The sequence below is a fragment of the Oncorhynchus mykiss genome, chromosome 8 (assembly GCF_013265735.2).
Source record: "Oncorhynchus mykiss isolate Arlee chromosome 8, USDA_OmykA_1.1, whole genome shotgun sequence".
In the NCBI taxonomy this organism is placed as follows: domain Eukaryota; kingdom Metazoa; phylum Chordata; class Actinopteri; order Salmoniformes; family Salmonidae; genus Oncorhynchus; species Oncorhynchus mykiss.
In genome coordinates, this window is record NC_048572.1 from 88,296,547 (window position 1) to 88,323,099 (window position 26,553).

At 44.5% G+C, this 26,553-nt stretch overlaps 1 protein-coding gene across 6 annotated transcripts in view; it reads right to left on the reverse strand.

Annotated features, from left to right (window-relative positions):
* The window catches only part of LOC110518901 (microtubule cross-linking factor 1), a 254,295-nt gene that overhangs the window by 219,346 nt on the left and 8,396 nt on the right, over positions 1-26,553 (reverse strand). For all 6 annotated transcript variants that reach the window (XM_036986668.1, XM_036986663.1, XM_036986665.1 and 3 more), the window contains exons 2-3: positions 22,801-23,025; positions 17,213-17,371 (exon numbers count right to left, since the gene is read on the reverse strand). In XM_036986668.1, coding sequence (XP_036842563.1) covers positions 17,213-17,371; positions 22,801-23,025 — 384 coding nt within the window. The remainder of the gene's footprint in view (positions 1-17,212; positions 17,372-22,800; positions 23,026-26,553) is intronic.

Sequence of the window (26,553 nt, forward strand, 5' to 3'; positions counted from 1 at the left end):
CACTGTGTCTCTCTATCTCCTGTCTACATCTTCCTCACTGTGTCTCTCTATCTCCTCTCTACATCTTCCTCACTGTGTCTCTCTACACCTCCCTCTCTGTGTCTCTCTATCTCCTCTCTCTACACCTTCCTCTGTGTCTCTATCTCCTCTCTCTACACCTCCCTCACTGTGTCTCTCTATCTCCTCTCTCTACACCTTCCTCTGTGTCTCTCTATCTCCTCTCTACATCTTCCTCACTGTGTCTCTCTACACCTCCCTCACTGTCTCTCTATCTCCTCTCTATATACCTCCCTCATTGTGTCTCTCTATCTCCTCTCTACATCTTCCTCACTGTGTCTCTCTATCTCCTCTCTCTACACCTCCCTCACTGTGTCTCTCTATACCTCCCTCTCTGTGTCTCTATCTCCTCTCTCTACACCTCCCTCACTGCATCTCTCTATCTCCTCTCTCCACACCTCCCTCACTGTGTCTCTCTATCTCCTCTCTCTACACCTCCCTCACTGTGTCTCTCTATCTCCTCTCTCTACACCTTCCTCTGTGTCTCTCTATCTCCTCTCTCTATACCTTCCTCTCTGTGTCTCTCTATACCTTCCTCTCTGTGTCTCTCTATCTCCTCTCTACACCTTCCTCTGTGTCTCTCTATCTCCTCTCTACACCTCCCTCACTGTGTCTCTCTATCTCCTCTCTCTACACCTCCCTCACTGTGTCTCTCTATCTCCTCTCTCTACACCTCCCTCACGGTGTCTCTCTATCTCCTCTCTCTACATCTTCCTCACTGTGTATCTCTATCTCCTCTCTCTATACCTTCCTCAGTGTCTCTCTATCTCCTCTCTCTATACCTTCCTCTCTGTGTCTCTCTATACCTCCCTCTCTGTGTCTCTATCTCCTCTCTCTACACCTCCCTCACTGTGTCTCTCTATCTCCTCTCTCTACACCTCCCTCACTGTGTCTCTCTATCTCCTCTCTCTACATCTTCCTCACTGTGTCTCTCTATCTCCTCTCTCTACACCTCCCTCACTGTGTCTCTCTATACCTTCCTCTCTGTGTCTCTCTATCTCCTCTCTACACCTTCCTCTGTGTCTCTCTATCTCCTCTCTCTACACCTCCCTCACTGTGTCTCTCTATCTCCTCTCTCTATACCTTCCTCTCTGTGTCTCTCTATACCTTCCTCTCTATCTCCTCTCTACACCTTCCTCTGTGTCTCTCTATCTCCTCTCTACACCTCCCTCACTGTGTCTCTCTATCTCCTCTCTCTACACCTCCCTCACTGTGTCTCTCTATCTCCTCTCTCTACACCTCCCTCACTGTGTCTCTCTATCTCCTCTCTCTACATCTTCCTCACTGTGTCTCTCTATCTCCTCTCTCAACACCTCCCTCACTGTGTCTCTCTATCTCCTCTCTCTACACCTCCCTCACTGTGTCTCTCTATCTCCTCTCTCTATACCTTCCTCTCTGTGTCTCTCTATACCTTCCTCTCTGTGTCTCTCTATCTCCTCTCTACACCTTCCTCTGTGTCTCTCTATCTCCTCTCTCTACACCTCCCTCACTGTGTCTCTCTATCTCCTCTCTCTATACCTTCCTCTCTGTGTCTCTCTATACCTTCCTCTCTGTGTCTCTCTATCTCCTCACTACACCTTCCTCTGTGTCTCTCTATCTCCTCTCTCTACACCTCCCTCACTGTGTCTCTCTATCTCCTCTCTCTACACCTTCCTCACTGTGTCTCTCTATACCTTCCTCTCTGTGTCTCTCTATCTCCTCTCTCTACACCTTCCTCTGTGTCTCTCTATCTCCTCTCTCTACACCTCCCTCACTGTGTCTCTCTATCTCCTCTCTCTACACCTGCCTCACTGTGTCTCTCTATCTCCTCTCTCTACACCTCCCTCACTGTGTCTCTCTATCTCCTCTCTCTACACCTCCCTCACTGTGTCTCTCTATCTCCTCTCTCTACACCTCCCTCACTGTGTCTCTCTATCTCCTCTCTCTACACCTGCCTCACTGTGTCTCTCTATCTCCTCTCTCTACACCTCCCTCACTGTGTCTCTATATCTCCTCTCTCTACACCTTCCTCTCTGTGTCTCTCTATCTCCTCTCTCTACACCTTCCTCACTGTGTCGCTCTATCTCCTCTCTCTACACCTCCCTCACTGTGTCTCTCTATCTCCTCTCTCTACACCTCCCTCACTGTGTCTCTATATCTCCTCTCTCTACACCTTCCTCTCTGTGTCTCTCTATCTCCTCTCTCTACACCTCCCTCACTGTGTCTCTCTATCTCCTCTCTCTACACCTCCCTCACTGTGTCTCTCTATCTCCTCTCTCTACACCTCCCTCACTGTGTCTCTCTATCTCCTCTCTCTACACCTCCCTCACTGTGTCTCTCTATCTCCTCTCTCTACACCTCCCTCACTGTGTCTCTCTATCTCCTCTCTCTACACCTCCCTCACTGTGTCTCTCTATCTCCTGTCTACATCTTCCTCACTGTGTCTCTCTATCTCCTCTCTACATCTTCCTCACTGTGTCTCTCTACACCTCCCTCTCTGTGTCTCTCTATCTCCTCTCTCTACACCTTCCTCTGTGTCTCTATCTCCTCTCTCTACACCTCCCTCACTGTGTCTCTCTATCTCCTCTCTCTACACCTTCCTCTGTGTCTCTCTATCTCCTCTCTACATCTTCCTCACTGTGTCTCTCTACACCTCCCTCACTGTCTCTCTATCTCCTCTCTATATACCTCCCTCACTGTGTCTCTCTATCTCCTCTCTACATCTTCCTCACTGTGTCTCTCTATCTCCTCTCTCTACACCTCCCTCACTGTGTCTCTCTATACCTCCCTCTCTGTGTCTCTATCTCCTCTCTCTACACCTCCCTCACTGCATCTCTCTATCTCCTCTCTCTACACCTCCCTCACTGTGTCTCTCTATCTCCTCTCTCTACACCTCCCTCACTGTGTCTCTCTATCTCCTCTCTCTACACCTTCCTCTGTGTCTCTCTATCTCCTCTCTCTACACCTCCCTCACTGTGTCTCTCTATCTCCTCTCTCTATACCTTCCTCTCTGTGTCTCTCTATACCTTCCTCTCTGTGTCTCTCTATCTCCTCTCTACACCTTCCTCTGTGTCTCTCTATCTCCTCTCTACACCTCCCTCACTGTGTCTCTCTATCTCCTCTCTCTACACCTCCCTCACTGTGTCTCTCTATCTCCTCTCTCTACACCTCCCTCACGGTGTCTCTCTATCTCCTCTCTCTACATCTTCCTCACTGTGTATCTCTATCTCCTCTCTCTATACCTTCCTCAGTGTCTCTCTATCTCCTCTCTCTATACCTTCCTCTCTGTGTCTCTCTATACCTCCCTCTCTGTGTCTCTATCTCCTCTCTCTACACCTCCCTCACTGTGTCTCTCTATCTCCTCTCTCTACACCTCCCTCACTGTGTCTCTCTATCTCCTCTCTCTACATCTTCCTCACTGTGTCTCTCTATCTCCTCTCTCTACACCTCCCTCACTGTGTCTCTCTATACCTTCCTCTCTGTGTCTCTCTATCTCCTCTCTACACCTTCCTCTGTGTCTCTCTATCTCCTCTCTCTACACCTCCCTCACTGTGTCTCTCTATCTCCTCTCTCTATACCTTCCTCTCTGTGTCTCTCTATACCTTCCTCTCTGTGTCTCTCTATCTCCTCTCTACACCTTCCTCTGTGTCTCTCTATCTCCTCTCTACACCTCCCTCACTGTGTCTCTCTATCTCCTCTCTCTACACCTCCCTCACTGTGTCTCTCTATCTCCTCTCTCTACACCTTCCTCACTGTGTCTCTCTATACCTTCCTCTCTGTGTCTCTCTATCTCCTCTCTCTACACCTTCCTCTGTGTCTCTCTATCTCCTCTCTCTACACCTCCCTCACTGTGTCTCTCTATCTCCTCTCTCTACACCTCCCTCACTGTGTCTCTCTATCTCCTCTCTCTACACCTCCCTCACTGTGTCTCTCTATCTCCTCTCTCTACACCTCCCTCACTGTGTCTCTCTATCTCCTCTCTCTACACCTCCCTCACTGTGTCTCTCTATCTCCTCTCTCTACATCTTCCTCACTGTGTCTCTCTATCTCCTCTCTCTACACCTCCCTCACTGTGTCTCTCTATACCTTCCTCTCTGTGTCTCTCTATCTCCTCTCTACACCTTCCTCTGTGTCTCTCTATCTCCTCTCTCTACACCTCCCTCACTGTGTCTCTCTATCTCCTCTCTCTATACCTTCCTCTCTGTGTCTCTCTATACCTTCCTCTCTGTGTCTCTCTATCTCCTCTCTACACCTTCCTCTGTGTCTCTCTATCTCCTCTCTACACCTCCCTCACTGTGTCTCTCTATCTCCTCTCTCTACACCTCCCTCACTGTGTCTCTCTATCTCCTCTCTCTACACCTTCCTCACTGTGTCTCTCTATACCTTCCTCTCTGTGTCTCTCTATCTCCCCTCTCTACACCTTCCTCTGTGTCTCTCTATCTCCTCTCTCTACACCTCCCTCACTGTGTCTCTCTATCTCCTCTCTCTACACCTCCCTCACTGTGTCTCTCTATCTCCTCTCTCTACACCTCCCTCACTGTGTCTCTCTATCTCCTCTCTCTACACCTCCCTCACTGTGTCTCTCTATCTCCTCTCTCTACACCTCCCTCACTGTGTCTCTCTATCTCCTCTCTCTACACCTCCCTCACTGTGTCTCTCTATCTCCTCTCTCTACACCTTCCTCTCTGTGTCTCTCTATCTCCTCTCTCTACACCTTCCTCTGTGTCTCTCTCTATCTCCTCTCTCTACACCTCCCTCACTGTGTCTCTCTATCTCCTCTCTCTACACCTCCCTCACTGTGTCTCTCTATCTCCTCTCTCTACACCTCCCTCACTGTGTCTCTCTATCTCCTCTCTCTACACCTCCCTCACTGTGTCTCTCTATCTCCTCTCTCTACACCTTCCTCTCTGTGTCTCTCTATCTCCTCTCTCTACACCTCCCTCACTGTGTCTCTCTATCTCCTCTCTCTACACCTTCCTCTCTGTGTCTCTCTATCTCCTCTTTCTACACCTTCCTCTGTGTCTCTCTATCTCCTCTCTCTACATCTCCCTCTGTGTCCTGTCTTTCTCTACACCTCTCTTCTAGGGTTGGGCGGTATCCAGATATTCACATCATCATACCGTCCCCGTCCCCCCCGGGATTTACGTTATTACCGGCTTTGTACACAAGGGGGGTAACAGAAAAGCCCATTGGCTGTCTATTACCAGAATGCTAACAACATTTGCACAAGTCATGCAAATTTACATAGAGGCTGCTATCTAAATATGCTAACGAGGGAGGAGGGGGAGGAGCAGACAGGCCGAAAACGGAGAGGAGAAAAAAACAAGGAAGTAAACGGATAACAGTAGCAGCTGCACAGATAACCGATCCGAAGGGCTTTGACTTCTCAAACACGGCAGGAAGCTAACGCAACATGATGCCCCATCACCTTATTAATTCAGCCACTTAAACTAGATAGAAAGTTCAACGTAGGGGTCGTGTTAATGCAGAAACTGCGTTATCTTACGCAGGATTTTATATATTTTTTAAATTCATAAGAAATATCTTGCTGCGTTTTGTAAACGCAGATCTTAGAGGCTTCTTATTGTAATTTCTGCTCGGTTTTAGACTCATTTTGTGCTTCAGTAGCACTTCTCCACTCAGATGGCAATTCATGAACAATCATTTTATCAGCAGACAGACTGATGTGTAGCTACTGTTCTCCATTATTCTATCAGCACACAGCACTCTGACTGATGTGGAGCTACTGTTCTCCATAATTTTATCAGCAGACAGACTGATGTGGAGCTACTGTTCTCCATCATTCTATCAGCAGACAGCACTCTGACTGATGTGGAGCTACTGTTCTCCATCATTCTATCAGCAGACAGCACTCTGACTGATGTGGAGCTACTGTTCTCCATCATTCTATCAGCAGACAGACTGATGTGGAGCTACTGTTCTCCATCATTCTATCAGCAGACAGGTCTCTGATGTGGAGCTACTGTTCTCCATCATTCTATCAGCAGACAGCACTCTGATGTGGAGCTACTGTTCTCCATTATTCTATCAGCAGACAGCACTCTGATGTGGAGCTACTGTTCTCCATCATTCTATCAGCAGACTGACTGATGTGGAGCTACTGTTCTCCATCATTCTATCAGCAGACAGACTGATGTGTAGCTACTGTTCTCCATCATTCTATCAGCAGACAGCTCTCTGATGTGGAGCTACTGTTCTCCATCATTCTATCAGCAGACAGACTGATGTGGAGCTACTGTTCTCCATCATTCTATCAGCAGACAGCACTCTGACTGATGTGGAGCTACTGTTCTCCATCATTCTATCAGCAGACAGCACTCTGACTGATGTGGAGCTACTGTTCTCCATCATTCTATCAGCAGACAGCTCTCTGATGTGGAGCTACTGTTCTCCATCATTCTATCAGCAGACAGCACTCTGACTGATGTGGAGCTACTGTTCTCCATCATTCTATCAGCAGACAGCACTCTGAGGTGGAGCTACTGTTCTCCATTATTCTATCAGCAGACAGCACTCTGATGTGGAGCTACTGTTCTCCATCATTCTATCAGCAGACAGCACTCTGATGTGGAGCTACTGTTCTCCATCATTCTATCAGCAGACAGCACTCTGAGGTGGAGCTACTGTTCTCCATCATTCTATCAGCAGACAGCACTCTGACTGATGTGGAGCTACTGTTCTCCATCATTCTATCAGCAGACAGCACTCTGAGGTGGAGCTACTGTTCTCCATCATTCTATCAGCAGACAGCACTCTGACTGATGTGGAGCTACTGTTCTCCATTATTCTATCAGCAGACAGCACTCTGATGTGGAGCTACTGTTCTCCATCATTCTATCAGCAGACAGCACTCTGATGTGGAGCTACTGTTCTCCATCATTCTATCAGCAGACAGCACTGTGACTGATGTGGAGCTACTGTTCTCCATTATTCTATCAGCAGACAGCACTCTGATGTGGAGCTACTGTTCTCCATCATTCTATCAGCAGACAGCACTCTGATGTGGAGCTACTGTTCTCCATCATTCTATCAGCAGACAGCACTGTGACTGATGTGGAGCTACTGTTCTCCATTATTCTATCAGCAGACAGCTCTCTGATGTGGAGCTACTGTTCTCCATCATTCTATCAGCAGACAGCACTCTGATGTGGAGCTACTGTTCTCCATTATTCTATCAGCAGACAGCACTCTGATGTGGAGCTACTGTTCTCCATCATTCTATCAGCAGACAGCACTCTGATGTGGAGCTACTGTTCTCCATTATTCTATCAGCAGACAGCACTCTGATGTGGAGCTACTGTTCTCCATCATTCTATCAGCAGACAGACTGATGTGGAGCTACTGTTCTCCATCATTCTATCAGCAGACTGACTGATGTGGAGCTACTGTTCTCCATCATTCTATCAGCAGACAGCACTCTGATGTGGAGCTACTGTTCTCCATCATTCTATCAGCAGACAGACTGATGTGGAGCTACTGTTCTCCATCATTCTATCAGCAGACTGACTGATGTGGAGCTACTGTTCTCCATCATTCTATCAGTAGACAGCACTCTGAGGTGGAGCTACTGTTCTCCATCATTCTATCAGCAGACAGCACTCTGAGGTGGAGCTACTGTTCTCCATCATTCTATCAGCAGACAGCACTCTGAGGAGGAGCTACTGTTCTCCATTATTCTATCAGCAGACAGCTCTCTGATGTGGAGCTACTGTTCTCCATAATTTTATCAGCAGACAGACTGATGTGGAGCTACTGTTCTCCATCATTCTATCAACAGACAGCACTCTGACTGATGTGGAGCTACTGTTCTCCATCATTCTATCAGCAGACAGCACTCTGACTGATGTGGAGCTACTGTTCTCCATTATTCTATCAGCAGACAGCACTCTGATGTGGAGCTACTGTTCTCCATCATTCTATCAGCAGACAGCACTCTGAGGTGGAGCTACTGTTCTCCATCATTCTATCAGCAGACAGACTGATGTGGAGCTACTGTTCTCCATCATTCTATCAGCAGACAGGTCTCTGAGGTGGAGCTACTGTTCTCCATCATTCTATCAGCAGACAGCACTCTGATGTGGAGCTACTGTTCTCCATTATTCTATCAGCAGACAGCACTCTGATGTGGAGCTACTGTTCTCCATCATTCTATCAGCAGACAGCACTCTGACTGATGTGGAGCTACTGTTCTCCATCATTCTATCAGCAGACAGCACTCTGATGTGGAGCTACTGTTCTCCATCATTCTATCAGCAGACAGCACTCTGACTGATGTGGAGCTACTGTTCTCCATCATTCTATCAGCAGACAGCACTCTGATGTGGAGCTACTGTTCTCCATCATTCTATCAGCAGACAGCACTCTGACTGATGTGGAGCTACTGTTCTCCATCATTCTATCAGCAGACAGCACTCTGAGGTGGAGCTACTGTTCTCCATTATTCTATCAGCAGACAGCACTCTGATGTGGAGCTACTGTTCTCCATTATTCTATCAGCAGACAGCAGTCTGATGTGGAGCTACTGTTCTCCATCATTCTATCAGCAGACAGCACTCTGACTGATGTGGAGCTACTGTTCTCCATCATTCTATCAGAAGACAGCACTCTGATGTGGAGCTACTGTTCTCCATCATTCTATCCGCAGACAGCACTCTGAGGTGGAGCTACTGTTCTCCATCATTCTATCAGAAGACAGCACTCTGATGTGGAGCTACTGTTCTCCATCATTCTATCCGCAGACAGCACTCTGAGGTGGAGCTACTGTTCTCCATCATTCTATCAGCAGACAGCACTCTGATGTGGAGCTACTGTTCTCCATCATTCTATCAGCAGACAGCACTCTGAGGTGGAGCTACTGTTCTCCATCATTCTATCAGCAGACAGCACTCTGATGTGGAGCTACTGTTCTCCATCATTCTATCAGCAGACAGACTGATGTGGAGCTACTGTTCTCCATCATTCTGTCAGCAGACTGACTGATGTGGAGCTACTGTTCTCCATCATTCTATCAGCAGACTGACTGATGTGGAGCTACTGTTCTCCATCATTCTATCAGCAGACTGACTGATGTGGAGCTACTGTTCTCCATTATTCTATCAGCAGACAGCACTCTGATGTGGAGCTACTGTTCTCCATCATTCTATCAGCAGACAGCACTCTGATGTGGAGCTACTGTTCTCCATCATTCTATCAGCAGAGAGCACTCTGATGTGGAGCTACTGTTCTTCATACATTGAAGATCTTCCTCTTCAGAAGCTGCTGGTTCAATCAGTAGCACACAATCTTAATTTCTCACTGTGTGTGCGTTTGTCTGTGGTTTTTGTGGTGTGTAAATTATTTTATAACAACCAGGTCAAAAATGACCCCAAGAAAATCTTTGTACCCTGGTGGTGTACAGCTTTCATGGAAATATGAACCAAGACGATGTTGAACTTTTTCTAATGTTGGGGTCACTCCAGGAAAAGTCATCAAACTTCGAGTTGAAAAAATTTGAAATTAGGGTTTTTTCTCTGCTGTTAAACATAGTGGCGGGTCATTTTTGACCCTTAAGACGACAAAAGGGTTAAGAAATATCTACAAATATTAAAATGTAAAGAAAAACTTCAACAAATTAGTTTCAACGGTATTGAAAAACCATCCCCTGGTTATTTCCATATACCTGGTATATACAGTATACCACCCAAACCTGCTCCCTTCACCTGGTATATAGAATACACCACCCAAACCTGCTCCCTTCACCTGGTATATACAGTACACCACCCAAACCTACTCCCTTCACCTGGTATATACAGTATACCACCCAAACCTGCTCCCTTCACCTGGTATATAGAATACACCACCCAAACCTGCTCCCTTCACCTGGTATATACAGTACACCACCCAAACCTGCTCCCTTCACCTGGTATATACAGTACACCACCCAAACCTGCTCCCTTCACCTGGTATATACAGTACACCACCCAAACCTACTCCCTTCACCTGGTATATAGAATACACCACCCAAACATACTCCCTTCACCTGGTATATAGAATACACCACCCAAACATACTCCCTTCACCTGGTATATACAGTATACCACCCAAACCTACTCCCTTCACCTGGTATATAGAATACACCACCCAAACCTACTCCCTTCACCTGGTATATACAGCACACCACCCAAACCTGATCCCTTCACCTGGTATATACAGTATACCACCCAAACCTACTCCCTTCACCTGGTATATACAGTATACCACCCAAACCTACTCCCTTCACCTGGTATATACAGTACACCACCCAAACCTACTCCCTTCACCTGGTATATACAGTATACCACCCAAACCTACTCCATTCACCTGGTATATAGAATACACCACCCAAACCTGCTCCCTTCACCTGGTATATACAGTATACCACCCAAACCTACTCCCTTCACCTGGTATATACAGTATACCACCCAAACCTACTCCCTTCACCTGGTATATACAGTAGACCACCCAAACCTACTCCCTTCACCTGGTATATAGAATACACCACCCAAACCTACTCCCTTCACCTGGTATATACAGTACACCACCCAAACCTACTCCCTTCACCTGGTATATACAGTACACCACCCAAACCTGCTCCCGTCACCTGGTATATACAGTATACCACCCAAACCTACTCCCTTCACCTGGTATATACAGTATACCACCCAAACCTGCTCCCTTCACCTGGTATATACAGAATACCACCCAAACCTACTCCCTTCACCTGGTATATACAGTATACCACCCAAACCTGCTCCCTTCACCTGGTATATAGAATACACCACCCAAACCTGCTCCCTTCAGCTGGTATATACAGTACACCACCCAAACCTACTCCCTTCACCTGGTATATACAGTATACCACCCAAACCTGCTCCCTTCACCTGGTATATAGAATACACCACCCAAACCTGCTCCCTTCACCTGGTATATACAGTACACCACCCAAACCTGCTCCCTTCACCTGGTATATACAGTACACCACCCAAACCTGCTCCCTTCACCTGGTATATACAGTACACCACCCAAACCTACTCCCTTCACCTGGTATATAGAATACACCACCCAAACATACTCCCTTCACCTGGTATATAGAATACACCACCCAAACATACTCCCTTCACCTGGTATATAGAATACACCACCCAAACCTACTCCCTTCACCTGGTATATAGAATACACCACCCAAACCTACTCCCTTCACCTGGTATATAGCATACACCACCCAAACCTGCTCCCTTCACCTGGTATATAGCATACACCACCCAAACCTGCTCCCTTCACCTGGTATATACAGTACACCACCCAAACCTACTCCCTTCACCTGGTATATACAGTACACCACCCAAACCTGCTCCCTTCACCTGGTATATACAGTACACCACCCAAACCTACTCCCTTCACCTGGTATATACAGTACACCACCCAAACCTACTCCCTTCACCTGGTATATAGAATACACCACCCAAACCTACTCCCTTCACCTGGTATATACAGCACACCACCCAAACCTGCTCCCTTCACCTGGTATATACAGTATACCACCCAAACCTACTCCATTCACCTGGTATATAGAATACACCACCCAAACCTGCTCCCTTCACCTGGTATATACAGTATACCACCCAAACCTACTCCCTTCACCTGGTATATACAGTATACCACCCAAACCTACTCCCTTCACCTGGTATATACAGTAGACCACCCAAACCTACTCCCTTCACCTGGTATATAGAATACACCACCCGAACCTACTCCCTTCACCTGGTATATACAGTACACCACCCAAACCTACTCCCTTCACCTGGTATATACAGTACACCACCCAAACCTGCTCCCGTCACCTGGTATATACAGTATACCACCCAAACCTACTCCCTTCACCTGGTATATACAGTATACCACCCAAACCTGCTCCCTTCACCTGGTATATACAGTATACCACCCAAACCTACTCCCTTCACCTGGTATATACAGTATACCACCCAAACCTGCTCCCTTCACCTGGTATATACAGTATACCACCCAAACCTACTCCCTACACCTGGTATATACAGTATACCACCCAAACCTACTCCCTTCACCTGGTATATACAGTATACCACCCAAACCTGCTCCCTTCACCTGGTATATACAGTATACCACCCAAACCTACTCCCTACACCTGGTATATACAGTATACCACCCAAACCTACACCCGTCACCTGGTATATACAGTATACCACCCAAACCTACTCCCTTCACCTGGTATATACAGTATACCACCCAAACCTACTCCCTTCACCTGGTATATACAGTATACCACCCAAACCTACTTCCTTCACCTGGTATATACAGTATACCACCCAAACCTGCTCCCTTCACCTGGTATATACAGTACACCACCCAAACCTGCTCCCTTCACCTGGTATATACAGTATACCACCCAAACCTACTCCCTACACCTGGTATATACAGTATACCACCCAAACCTACTCCCTTCACCTGGTATATACAGTATACCACCCAAACCTACTCCCTTCACCTGGTATATACAGTATACAACCCAAACCTGCTCCCTTCACCTGGTATATAGAATACACCACCCAAACCTGCTCCCTTCACCTGGTATATACAGTATACCACCCAAACCTACTCCCTTCACCTGGTATATACAGTATACCATCCAAACCTACTCCCTTCACCTGGTATATAGAATACACCACCCAAACCTGCTCCCTTCACCTGGTATATAGAATACACCACCCAAACCTGCTCCCTTCACCTGGTATATACAGTATACCACCCAAACCTACTACCTTCACCTGGTATATACAGTATACCACCCAAACCTACTCCCTTCACCTGGTATATACAGTACACCACCCAAACCTACTCCCTTCACCTGGTATATAGAATACACCACCCAAACCTACTCCCTTCACCTGGTATATAGAATACACCACCCAAACCTGATCCCTTCACCTGGTATATACAGTATACCACCCAAACCTACTCCCTTCACCTGGTATATACAGTACACCACCCAAACCTACTCCCTTCACCTGGTATATAGAATACACCACCCAAACATACTCCCTTCACCTGGTATATACAGTACACCACCCAAACCTACTCCCTTCACCTGGTATATACAGTATACCACCCAAACCTACTCCCTTCACCTGGTATATACAGTATACCACCCAAACCTACTCCCTTCACCTGGTATATACAGTACACCACCCAAACCTACTCCCTTCACCTGGTATATAGAATACACCACCCAAACCTACTCCCTTCACCTGGTATATACAGCACACCACCCAAACCTGCTCCCTTCACCTGGTATATACAGTATACCACCCAAACCTACTCCCTTCACCTGGTATATACAGTATACCACCCAAACCTACTCCCTTCACCTGGTATATACAGTACACCACCCAAACCTACTCCCTTCACCTGGTATATAGAATACACCACCCAAACCTACTCCCTTCACCTGGTATATACAGCACACCACCCAAACCTGCTCCCTTCACCTGGTATATACAGTATACCACCCAAACCTACTCCCTTCACCTGGTATATAGAATACACCACCCAAACCTGCTCCCTTCACCTGGTATATACAGTATACCACCCAAACCTACTCCCTTCACCTGGTATATACAGTATACCACCCAAACCTACTCCCTTCACCTGGTATATACAGTAGACCACCCAAACCTACTCCCTTCACCTGGTATATAGAATACACCACCCAAACCTACTCCCTTCACCTGGTATATACAGTACACCACCCAAACCTACTCCCTTCACCTGGTATATACAGTACACCACCCAAACCTGCTCCCGTCACCTGGTATATACAGTATACCACCCAAACCTACTCCCTTCACCTGGTATATACAGTATACCACCCAAACCTGCTCCCTTCACCTGGTATATACAGTATACCACCCAAACCTACTCCCTTCACCTGGTATATACAGTATACCACCCAAACCTGCTCCCGTCACCTGGTATATACAGTATACCACCCAAACCTGCTCCCTTCACCTGGTATATACAGTATACCACCCAAACCTACTCCCTACACCTGGTATATACAGTATACCACCCAAACCTACTCCCTTCACCTGGTATATACAGTATACCACCCAAACCTGCTCCCTTCACCTGGTATATACAGTATACCACCCAAACCTACTCCCTACACCTGGTATATACAGTATACCACCCAAACCTACTCCCTTCACCTGGTATATACAGTATACCACCCAAACCTGCTCCCTTCACCTGGTATATACAGTATACCCTCCAAACCTACTCCCTTCACCTGGTATATGCAGTATACCACCCAAACCTACTCCCTTCACCTGGTATATACAGTATACCACCCAAACCTACTCCCTTCACCTGGTATATACAGTATACCACCCAAACCTACTTCCTTCACCTGGTATATACAGTATACCACCCAAACCTACTCCCTTCACCTGGTATATACAGTATACCCCCCAAACCTACTCCCTTCACCTGGTATATACAGTATACCACCCAAACCTACTCCCTACACCTGGTATATACAGTATACCACCCAAACCTACTCCCTTCACCTGGTATATACAGTATACCACCCAAACCTACTCCCTTCACCTGGTATATACAGTATACCACCCAAACCTACTCCCTTCACCTGGTATATACAGTATACCACCCAGTATGGCCATACACAAACAGGCAGGCAGTATGGCCACACACACAGCACCAAGTATAGCTGCTCCTCATCACATTACAACTCCCAGAATGCAACACCTCTGTGCTAACAGGCTGCAGACGCTGTCCAATCAGAGGGCTATATCACATCACAGACAAAAATACCACATGACACAAACAGCAGCAATCTAATAAACACAAGGATTTAAGACCTCTCACTAAACAGAATCTGTCTCTTTCATTTCAGGATTGGTTTAACTTTTACCAGTGGCCAAAACTCAGGGAACAGTAATCCTAACTCTACAAGCTAGGGAACAGTAATCCTAACTCTACAAGCTAGGGAACAGTAATCCTAACTCTACAAGCTAGGGAACAGTAATCCTAACGCTACAAGCTAGGGAACAGTAATCCTAACTCTACAAGCCAGGGAACAGTAATCCTAACTCTGAAAGCCAGGGAACAGTAATCCTAACTCTAAAAGCCAGGGAACAGTAATCCTAACTCTACAAACCAGGGAACAGTAATCCTAACTCTGAAAGCCAGGGAACAGTAATCCTAACTCTACAAGCCAGGGAACAGTAATCCTAACTCTGAAAGCCAGGGAACAGTAATCCTAACTCTACAAGCCAGGGAACAGTAATCCTAACTCTACAAGCCAGGGAACAGTAATCCTAACTCTACAAGCCAGGGAACAGTAATCCTAACTCTACAAACCAGGGAACAGTAATCCTAACTCTACAAACCAGGGAACAGTAATCCTAACTCTACAAACCAGGGAACAGTAATCCTAACTCTACAAGCCAGGGAACAGTAATCCTAACTCTGAAAGCCAGGGAACAGTAATCCTAATCTAAAAGCCAGGGAACAGTAATCCTAACTCTACAAACCAGGGAACAGTAATCCTAACTCTACAAACCAGGGAACAGTAATCCTAACTCTACAAGCAAGGGAACAGTAATCCTAACTCTACAAATCAGGGAACAGTAATCCTAATTCTACAAACCAGGGAACAGTAATCCTAACTCTGAAAGCCAGGGAACAGTCATCCTAACTCTACAAGCCAGGGAACAGTAGTCCTAACTCTGAAAGCCAGGGAACAGTAATCCTAACTCTGAAAACCAGGGAACAGTAATCCTAACTCTACAAGCCAGGGAACAGTAATCCTAACTCTGAAAGTCAGGGAACAGTAATCCTAACTCTACAAGCCAGTGAACAGTAATCCTAACTCAACAAGCCAGGGAACAGTAATCCTAACTCTACAAGCCAGGGAACAGTAATCCTAACTCTGAAAGCCAGGGAACAGTAATCCTAACTCTGAAAGCCAGGGAACAGTAATCCTACCTCTACAAGCCAGGGAACAGTAATCCTAACTCTACAAGCTAGGGAACAGTAATCCTAACTCTAAAAGCCAGGGAACAGTAATCCTAACTCAACAAGCCAGGGAACAGTAATCCTAACTCTACAAGCTAGGGAACAGTAATCCTAACTCTACAAGCTATGGAACAGTAATCCTAACTGTCCAAGCTAGGGAACAGTAATCCTAACTATAAAAGTTAGGGAACAGTAATCCTAACTCTACAAGCTAGGGAACAGTAATCCTAACTCTACAAGCCAAGGAACAGTAATCCTAACTCTAAAAGCTAGTGAACAGTAATCCTAACTCTAAAAGTTAGGGAACAGTAATCCTAACTCTACAAGCTAGGGAACAGTAATCCTAACTCTACAAGCCAAGGAACAGTAATCCTAACTCTAAAAGCTAGTGAATAGTAATCCTAACTCTACAAGCCAGGGAACAGTAATCCTGACTCTACAAGCCAGGGAACAGTAATCCTAACTCTACAAGCCAAGGAACAGTAATCCTAACTCTAAAAGCTAGTGAATAGTAATCCTAACTCTACAAGCCAAGGAACAGTAATCCTAACTCTAAAAGCTAGTGAATAGTAATCCTAACTCTACAAGCCAGGGAACAGTAATCCTGACTCTACAAGTCAGGGAACAGTAATCCTAACTCTACAAGCCAGGGAACAGTAATCCTGACTCTACAAGTCAGGGAACAGTAATCCTGACTCTACAAATCAGGGAACAGTAATCCTAACTCTAAAAGCTAGTGAATAGTAATCCTAACTCTACAAACCAGGGAACAGTAATCCTAACTCTGAGCGTCAGGGAACAGTAATCCTAACTCTAAAAGTCAGGGAACAGTAATCCTAACTCTAAAAGTTAGGGAATAGTAACATGGTCAAACCAACCAATATCCTTCAAAAGACTCCTCCCTTCCATATTAACTCTGTCAGGTCATTGTGTAGAGCCTGTTTAGAGATCTCGTCGTCCTCCTCCTCCTCCTCTTCCTCCTTCCTCCTCCTCCTCCTCTCCCTACTTCCCCCTCAGTCCTCCTCCCTTCCCTCCCTCCCTCCCTCCCTCCCTCCCTCCCTCCTACCTCTTTATTTCTGTCCAGTTCATTGTGTAGAGCCTGTTTAGAGATCTCCACCTCGATGATCCTCTGTCTCAGCAGCTCATTCTCATCTTCAGCCCTGGTCCTCTTGTCTTCTACATTCTCCAGCTCGTTGTGCAGACGCACTGACACATCTTTGGCCACCTGCACGGTGACACAGTCACATGGGGACACAGTCACATGGGGACACAGTCACATGGAGAAACAGTCACATGGAGACACAGTCACATGGGGACACAGTCACATGGAGACACAGTCACATGGGGACACAGTCACATGGGGACACAGTCACATGGGGACACAGTCACATAGGGACACAGTCACATAGGGACACCGTCACATGGGGACACAGTCACATGGGGACACCGTCACATGGGGACACTGTCACATGGGGACACAGTCACATGGGGACACAGTCACATGGAGACACAGTCACATGGAGACACAGTCACATGGAGTCATGTGTGACGTGTGAGAACAAGAAGTTTTGAAGACATTGAGGTACATAACACAGTACATAAACACAGTACATAACACAGTACATAAACACAGTACATAACACAGTGCATAAACACAAACACAGTACATGAACACAGTACAAAAACACAAACACAGTACATGAACACAGTACATGAACACAGTACATAACACAGTACATAAACACAAACACAGTACATAAACACAAACACAGTACATGAACACAGTACATGAACACAGTACTATCAAAAATAATTTACTGGAACTTGTTACAAATGGGGGAGTCACCCATGATTCACCAAACAATATTTTGAAAGAGGAAGGAAAGTCATTTAAGCACATGTTTTTGTTTCAGTCTCCTCCATCTCCACTAACCAAAGATAAATTATATGGATTTATTTTCCTTTTAATAATGTAAAATGAACATCTGTTCAGAAAGACTCATGTGAAGGCCAAATTACAGAGGAGGAACTTCTTGATGCAATTAAAGCCTTTAAGGCTGAGAAAACTCCAGGGCTGGATGGCATAACAGTGGAAGTATACCAAAAAAAAATGATATACTCAGAGGACCGTTATTAGCATGTTTTAACCACTACTCTATAAATAGTAGATTATCGGACACACAACAAGAAGGTCTGACATCATTATTACTGAAACAGGATCCAAGTGGTAAATATAATGATCCAGTCCATTTAAAGAAGTGGAGGCCTCTTACACTTCAGTGTTGTGATACAAAAATTCTAGCTAAATGCTTAGCGCATAGAATTAAAAAGGTATTTTCGGATATTATTCATCCTAATCAGAAAGGTTTTTTACATGGACGATACATTGGAGATAATATAAGACAAGTACTGGAAACAAAAGTACACTATGAAAAATCTGGGAAACAGGGCCTGGTATTCACAGCTGAATTTGAAAAGGATTTTGATAAAGTACAACTGAAATGTATATGTAAATTCCTGGAATATTTACATTTTGGAGAATCTCTTGTACAATAAGTTAAAGTTATGTATAGTAACCCTATGTGTAAAATAGTAAATAATGGCTACACCTCAGAAAGATTTAAACTGTCAAGAGGAGTGAAACAAGGTTGTCCCCTATCGGCATATCTATTTATTATGGCCATTGAAATGTTAGCTGTTAAAATCAGATCTAACAATAATATCAAGGGGTTACAAATCAAGGCCTTAAAAACAAAAGGTACCATTGTACGCTGATGATTCATGCTTTCTCTTTCTTTTAAAACCACAATGTTGATCCCTCCACAGCCTCACAGATGATCTAGATACTTGTTCTAACCTCTCTGGATTAAAACCAAATTGTGATAAGTGGATTATATTACGTATTGGATCACTAAAAAATATATATATAACTTTTACATTAGCGTGTAGTTTACCAATAAAATGGTCTGGCGGTGATTTTTTAAATCTTTTTTTTTATTTAACTAAGCAAAAGGAGTGGAGATGCCGGGGACTGAACCCGGGGCCTCACACACACAACACATGTGCTCTACCACCGAGCTACATCCCCCTGTACATTCTACTTCCCCCTGTGATGTGGACATACTCGGTATACATATCCCGAAAGAAAGAAAAGCTCTCACTTCAATACATTTAATAGAAAGTTAGATACGATTTTGCTACCGTGGAAAGGGAAATAACTGTCTATTTTCGGAAAAATCACCCTGATTAACTCTTTAATCATACCCTAGTTGACCCTGATTAACTCCTTAGTCATTTCCCAGGTCACGTATTTGCTTATGGTCTTGCCTACACCTAGCGACCTGTTATTTAACCTCTCTGAACCACCCATCCCAGATCCGGTATAATTGTCATCAGCAACGCTGAATAGCATAGCACCACAGTCAAATAATATTACTAGAAAATATTAATATTCATGAAATCACAAGTGCAATATTGCAAAACACAGCTTAGCCTTTTGTTAATCCACCTGTCGTCTCAGATTTTGAAATTATGCTTAACAGCGAAAGCAATACAAGCGTTCGTGTAAGTTTATCGATCGCACAACAAAACATTAAGTACACTTAGCATCAGGTAACTTGGTGAACGAAAATCAGAAAAGCAATCAAATTAATCGTTTACCTTTGATGATCTTCGGATGTTTTCACTCATGAGACTCCCAGTTAGACAAAATGTTTTCCTTTTGTTCCATAAAGATATTTTTTATATCCAAATACCTAGTTTGGTGCGTTATGCTCAGGAATCCACCGGAAAGAGCGGTCACGACAACGCAGACAAAAATTCCAAATTATATCCATAATGTCAACGCGTACAATTTTTTTTCTGAGGTCTTGGGTGATTTCTTTTGATTTTCCCATGATGTCAAGCAAAGAGGCACTGAGTTTGAAGGTAGGCCTTGAAATACATCCACAGGTACACCTCCAATTGACTCAAATTATGTCAATTAGCCTATCAGAAGCTTCTAAAGCCATGACATCATTTTCTGGAATTTTCCATGCTGTTTAAAAGGCACAGTCAACTTAGTGTATGTAAACTTCTGACCCACTGGAATGGGGAATCAGTGAATTGTAGGTGAAATAATCTGTCTGTAAACAATTGTTGGAAAAATGACTTGTGTCATGCACAAAGTAGATGTCCTAACCGACTTGTCAAAACTATAGTTTGTTAACGAGAAATGTGTGGAGTGGTTGAAAAACGAGTTTTAAGGACTCCAACCTAAGTGTAATGTAAACTTCCGACTTCAACTGTATAGAGTAGCAGTCAAAAGTTTGGACACACCTACTCATTGAAGGATTTTACTTTATTTTCACTGTTATTTCATAGTTTTGATGTTTTCACAATGTAGAAAGTAGTCAAACAAAAAATAAATACCCTTGAATGAGTAGGTGGTGTCCAAACCCTTGAATGAGTAGGTGTGTCCAAACCCTTGAATGAGTAGGTGTGTCCAAACCCTTGAATGAGTAGGTGTGTCCAAACCCTTGAATGAGTAGGTGGTGTCCAAACCCTTGAATGAGTAGGTGTGTCCAAACCCTTGAATGAGTAGGCGTGTCCAAACCCTTGAATGAGTAGGCGTGTCCAAACCCTTGAATGAGTAGGTGTGTCCAAACCCTTGAATGAGTAGGTGTGTCCAAACCCTTGAATGAGTAGGCGTGTCCAAACCCTTGAATGAGTAGGCGTGTCCAAACCCTTGAATGAGTAGGTGTGTCCAAACCCTTGAATGAGTAGATGTGTCCAAACCCTTGAATGAGTAGGTGGTGTCCAAACCCTTGAATGAGTAGGTGGTGTCCAAACCCTTGAATGAGTAGGCGTGTCCAAACCCTTGAATGAGTAGGTGTGTCCAAACCGTTGAATGAGTAGGTGTGTCCAAACCCTTGAATGAGTAGGCGTGTCCAAACCCTTGAATGAGTAGGTGTGTCCACACCCTTGAATGAGTAGGTGTGTCCAAACCCTTGAATGAGTAGGTGGTGTCCAAACCCTTGAATGAGTAGGTGGTGTCCAAACCCTTGAATGAGTAGGCGTGTCCAAACCCTTGAATGAGTAGGCGTGTCCAAACCCTTGAATGAGTAGGTGTGTCCAAACCCTTGAATGAGTAGGCGTGTCCAAACCCTTGAATGAGTAGGTGTGTCCAAACCCTTGAATGAGTAGGTGTGTCCAAACCCTTGAATGAGTAGGTGTGTCCAAACCCTTGAATGAGTAGGTGTGTCCAAACCCTTGAATGAGTAGGTGTGTCCAAACCCTTGAATGAGTAGGTGGTGTTCAAACCCTTGAATGAGTAGGTGTGTCCAAACCCTTGAATGAGTAGGTGTGTCCAAACCCTTGAATGAGTAGGTGTGTCCAAACCCTTGAATGAGTAGGTGTGTCCAAACCCTTGAATGAGTAGGTGGTGTTCAAACCCTTGAATGAGTAGGCGTGTCCAAACCCTTGAATGAGTAGGCGTGTCCAAACCCTTGAATGAGTAGGCGTGTCCAAACCCTTGAATGAGTAGGTGTGTCCAAACTTTAGATAGGTATTCTATATATTTACCCAAAAATATATGGGGGATTGAAAATGATGCAAACAATTACATTGATGGAAGCTACAATCTATCTGCAGTATTAAAGCTGATCTACCACCCCACACACTAAAAATGAAGTACATAAACATTGTACATAAACACAGTACAAACACAGAAATGAAACACAGTACATGAACACAGTACATGAACACAGTACATAACACAGTACATAAACACAAACACAGTACATGAACACAGTACATGAACACAGTACATAACACAGTACATAACACAGTAGATAAACTCAGTACATAAACACAGTACAAACACAGAAATGAAACACAGTACATGAACACAGTACAAACACAGACATGAAACACAGTACATAAACACAGTACATGAACACAGTACATAAACAGAAACACAGTATATAAACACAGTACATAACACAGTACATAAACACAGTACATAACACAGTACAAACACAGAAATGAAACACAGTACATGAACACAGTACAAACACAGAAATGAAACACAGTACATGAACACAGTACATGAACACAGAACAAACACAGAAATGAAACACATTACATAAACACAGTACATAAACCAAGACATGAAACACAGTACATAAACAGAGTACATGAGCACAGTACATGAACACAGACATGAAACACAGTACATGAACACAGTACATAAAACACAGACGAAAGTGGACTTACCTTGAGATCCTGTTCCAGGTTGGACCACTCGTCAACAACACAGACCTCGAGATCCTGTTCCATGTTGGGCCACTCGTCAACAACACGTACCTTGAGATCCTGTTCCAGGTTGGACCACTCGTCAACAACACATACCTCGAGGTCCTGACCAGGTTGGGCCACTCGTCAACAACACATACCTCGAGGTCCTGACCAGGTTGGGCCACTCGTCAACAACACAGACCTCGAGGTCCTGACCAGGTTGGGCCACTCGTCAACAACACGTACCTTGATGTCCTGACCAGGTTGGGCCACTCGTCAACAACACGTACCTTGATGTCCTGACCAGGTTGGGCCACTCGTCAACAACACGTACCTTGATGTCCTGACCAGGTTGGGCAACTCGTCAACAACACGTACCTTGAGATCCTGTTCCAGGTTGCGTAGCAGCTCTCCATCTACATGTCCAGTCTGGGCCACTCTGAGGCTCTTCTGCTCCACCTTACGAAGACGGTACTGGAGGATCCGACAGTTCTTATTGGAGCGGTCCAGCTCCCTGCGTAACTCCTGCACCTGGTACACCTCCTCTTCCAGGTAACTGTCCCGGACTTCCTCCATCTCCGCACGCAGCTCCTCCACTTCATCCTGGAGGAGAGAGAGAGAGAGAGGTTGGGAACATGAAGATATACCCTCTGGGATATGTTTGTGACTCTATGCTGAAGCATAGTAACGATAGACACAGCTGTTCTTTCTTCAGCCTCCACTGTCCACTAAAAGTTGACTAAAAGTTGAATCTTTTTGTACACACAGAGAGCATACTGTATGTCAACTACACTCCCACTACAACCAGCAAGACAATATTCATTCATAGGCAGCTCATAAGCATGGCATGGCAATGAATTGTGCGAGTTCATGTCACCCTGAACACAGAGACAGAAAGGCTTGGTTTTAAATAATTGACAAGTGGTTTCCATTAACCTTTCAAGTAAACGAGTTGACCTCCAATGCTGTCGCTACTGATTCTGTTTATGAAATCCATTTCCCCAGGTAGGCCGTGTAGAGTACAGTACAGTAGAGTAAGATATAGTACAGTACAGTATGATATAGTAGAGTAGTGTAGAGTACAGAACAGTAGAGTAAGATATAGTACAGTAGTGCAGAGTACAGTACAGTAGTGCAGAGTACAGTAGAGTACAGTAGAGTAGGGTAGAGTCGTGTAGAGTAAAGTACAGCATGATATAGTAGAATACAGTACAGTATGATATAGTAGAAGAGTGTAGAGTAAAGTACAGTATGATATAGTAGAGTAGTGTAGAGAAAAGTACAGTATGATATAGTAGAGTACAGTACAGTATGATATAGTAGAGTAGTGTAGAGTACAGTACAGTATGATATAGTAGAGTACAGTACAGTATGATATAGTAGAGTAGTGTAGAGTATAGTACAGTATGATATCGTAGAGTAGTGTAGAGTACAGTACAGTAAGATATAGTAGAGTACAGTACCATATGATATAGTAGAGTAGAGTAAAGTACAGTATGATATAGTAGAGTAGAGTAAAGTATGAAATAGTAGAGTAAAGTACAGTATGATATAGTAGAGTACAGTACAGTATGATATATTAGAGTAGTGTAGAGTACAGTAGAGTATGATATAGTAGAGTACAGTATGATCTAGTAGAGTACAGTACAGTATGATATAGAAGAGTAGTGTGGAGTAAAGTACAGTATGATATAGTAGAGTAGTGTAGAGTACAGTACAGTATGATATAGTAGAGTAGTGTAGAGTACAGTAGAGTATGATATAGTAGAGTACAGTACAGTATGATATAGTAGAGTACAGTACAGTATAATATAGTAGAGTAGTGTAGAGTACAGTAGAGTTTGATATAGTAGAGTACAGAAGAGTATGATATAGTAGAGTACAGTACAGTATGATATAGTAGAGTAGTGTAGAGTAGAGTACAGTAGAGTATGATATAGTAGAGTACAGTACAGTATGATATAGTAGAGTAGTGTAGAGTAAAGTACAGTATGATATAGTAGAGTAGTGTAGAGTACAGTACAGTATGATATAGTAGAGTAGTGTAGAGTACATTACAGTATGATATAGTAGAGTAGTGTAGAGTAAAGTACAGTATGATATAGTAGAGTAGTGTAGAGTACAGTACAGCATGATATAGTAGAGTAGTATAGAGTAAAGTACAGTATGATATAGTAGAGTAAAGTACAGCATGATATAGTAGAGTACAGTACAGTATAATATAGTAGAGTAGTGTAGAGTACAGTAGGAAGTAGTAGGTATACTAGTCTATACAGGTAGAGTAGAGTAGCATGTACGGGTAGAGTAGAGTAGCCTATACAGGTAGAGTAGAGTGTCCTATACAGGTAGAGTAGAGTAGCCTATACAGGTAGAGTAGAGTAGCCTATACAGGTAGAGTAGAATAGCCTATACAGGTAGAGTAGAGTAGCCTATACAGGTAGAGTAGAATAGCCTATACAGGTAGAGTAGAGTAGCCTATACAGGTAGAGTAGAGTAGCCTATACAGGTAGAGTAGAATAGCCTATACAGGTAGAGTAGAGTAGCCTATACAGGTAGAGTAGAATAGCCTATACAGGTAGAGTAGAGTAGCCTATACAGGTAGAGTAGAATAGCCTATACAGGTAGAGTAGAGTAGTTTATACAGGTATAGTAGAGTAGCCTATACAGGTAGAGTAGAGTAGCCTATACAGGTAGAGTAGAGTAGCCTATACAGGTAGAGTAGAGTAGCCTATACAGGTAGAGTAGAATAGCCTATACAGGTAGAGTAGAGTAGCCTATACAGGTAGAGTAGAATAGCCTATACAGGTAGAGTAGAGTAGTTTATACAGGTAGAGTAGAGTAGCCTATACAGGTAGAGTAGAATAGCCTATACAGGTAGAGTAGAGTAGCCTATACAGGTAGAGTAGAGTAGCCTATAAGGTAGAGTAGAATAGCCTATACAGGTAGAGTGTCCTATACAGGTAGAGTAGAGTAGCCTATACAGGTAGAGTAGAGTAGCCTATACAGGTAGAGTGTCCTATTCAGGTAGAGTAGAGTAGCCTATACAGGTAGAGTAGAGTAGCCTATACAGGTAGAGTAGAGTAGCCTTTACAGGTAGAGTAGGGTAGCCTTTACAGGTAGAGTAGAGTAGCCTTTACAGGTATCGTATAAATGGCTTGAGGACACATACATTGAGAGAGACAAACTACAGTATGGATGATTGGAAATGAGAAAAAACAAGGTCCATGTAAAAAAGGACAGGTGACCTGAACTAGAATAAAGAAGAGAAGCTGCCCACCTGTAATGGTATGGAGGAGCTGACTACCTGTAATGGTATGGAGGAGCTGACTACCTGTAATGGTATGGAGGAGCTGACTACCTGTAATGGTATGGAGGAGCTACCCACCTGTATTGGTATGGAGGAGCTGACTACCTGTAATGGTATGGAGGAGCTACCCACCTGTAATGGTATGGAGGAGCTGACTACCTGTAATGGTATGGAGGAGCTGACTACCTGTAATGGTATGGAGGAGCTGACTACCTGTAATGGTATGGAGGAGCTGACTACCTGTAATGGTATGGAGGAGCTACCCACCTGTAATGGTATGGAGGAGCTGACTACCTGTAATGGTATGGAGGAGCTGACTACCTGTAATGGTATGGAGGAGCTACCCACCTGTAATGGTATGGAGGAGCTACCCACCTGTAATGGTATGGAGGAGCTACCCACCTGTAATGGTATGGAGGAGCTACCCACCTGTAATGGTATGGAGGAGCTGCCCACCTGTAATGGTATGGAGGAGCTACCCACCTGTAATGGTATGGAGGAGCTGACTACCTGTAATGGTATGGAGGAGCTACCCACCTGTAATGGTATGGAGGAGCTGACTACCTGTAATGGTATGGAGGAGCTACCCACCTGTAATGGTATGGGGGAGCTACCCACCTGTAATGGTATGGAGGAGATGACTACCTGTAATGGTATGGAGGAGCTGACTACCTGTAATGGTATGGAGGAGCTACCCACCTGTAATGGTATGGAGGAGCTGACTACCTGTAATGGTATGGAGGAGCTACCCACCTGTAATGGTATGGGGGAGCTACCCACCTGTAATGGTATGGAGGAGATGACTACCTGTAATGGTATGGAGG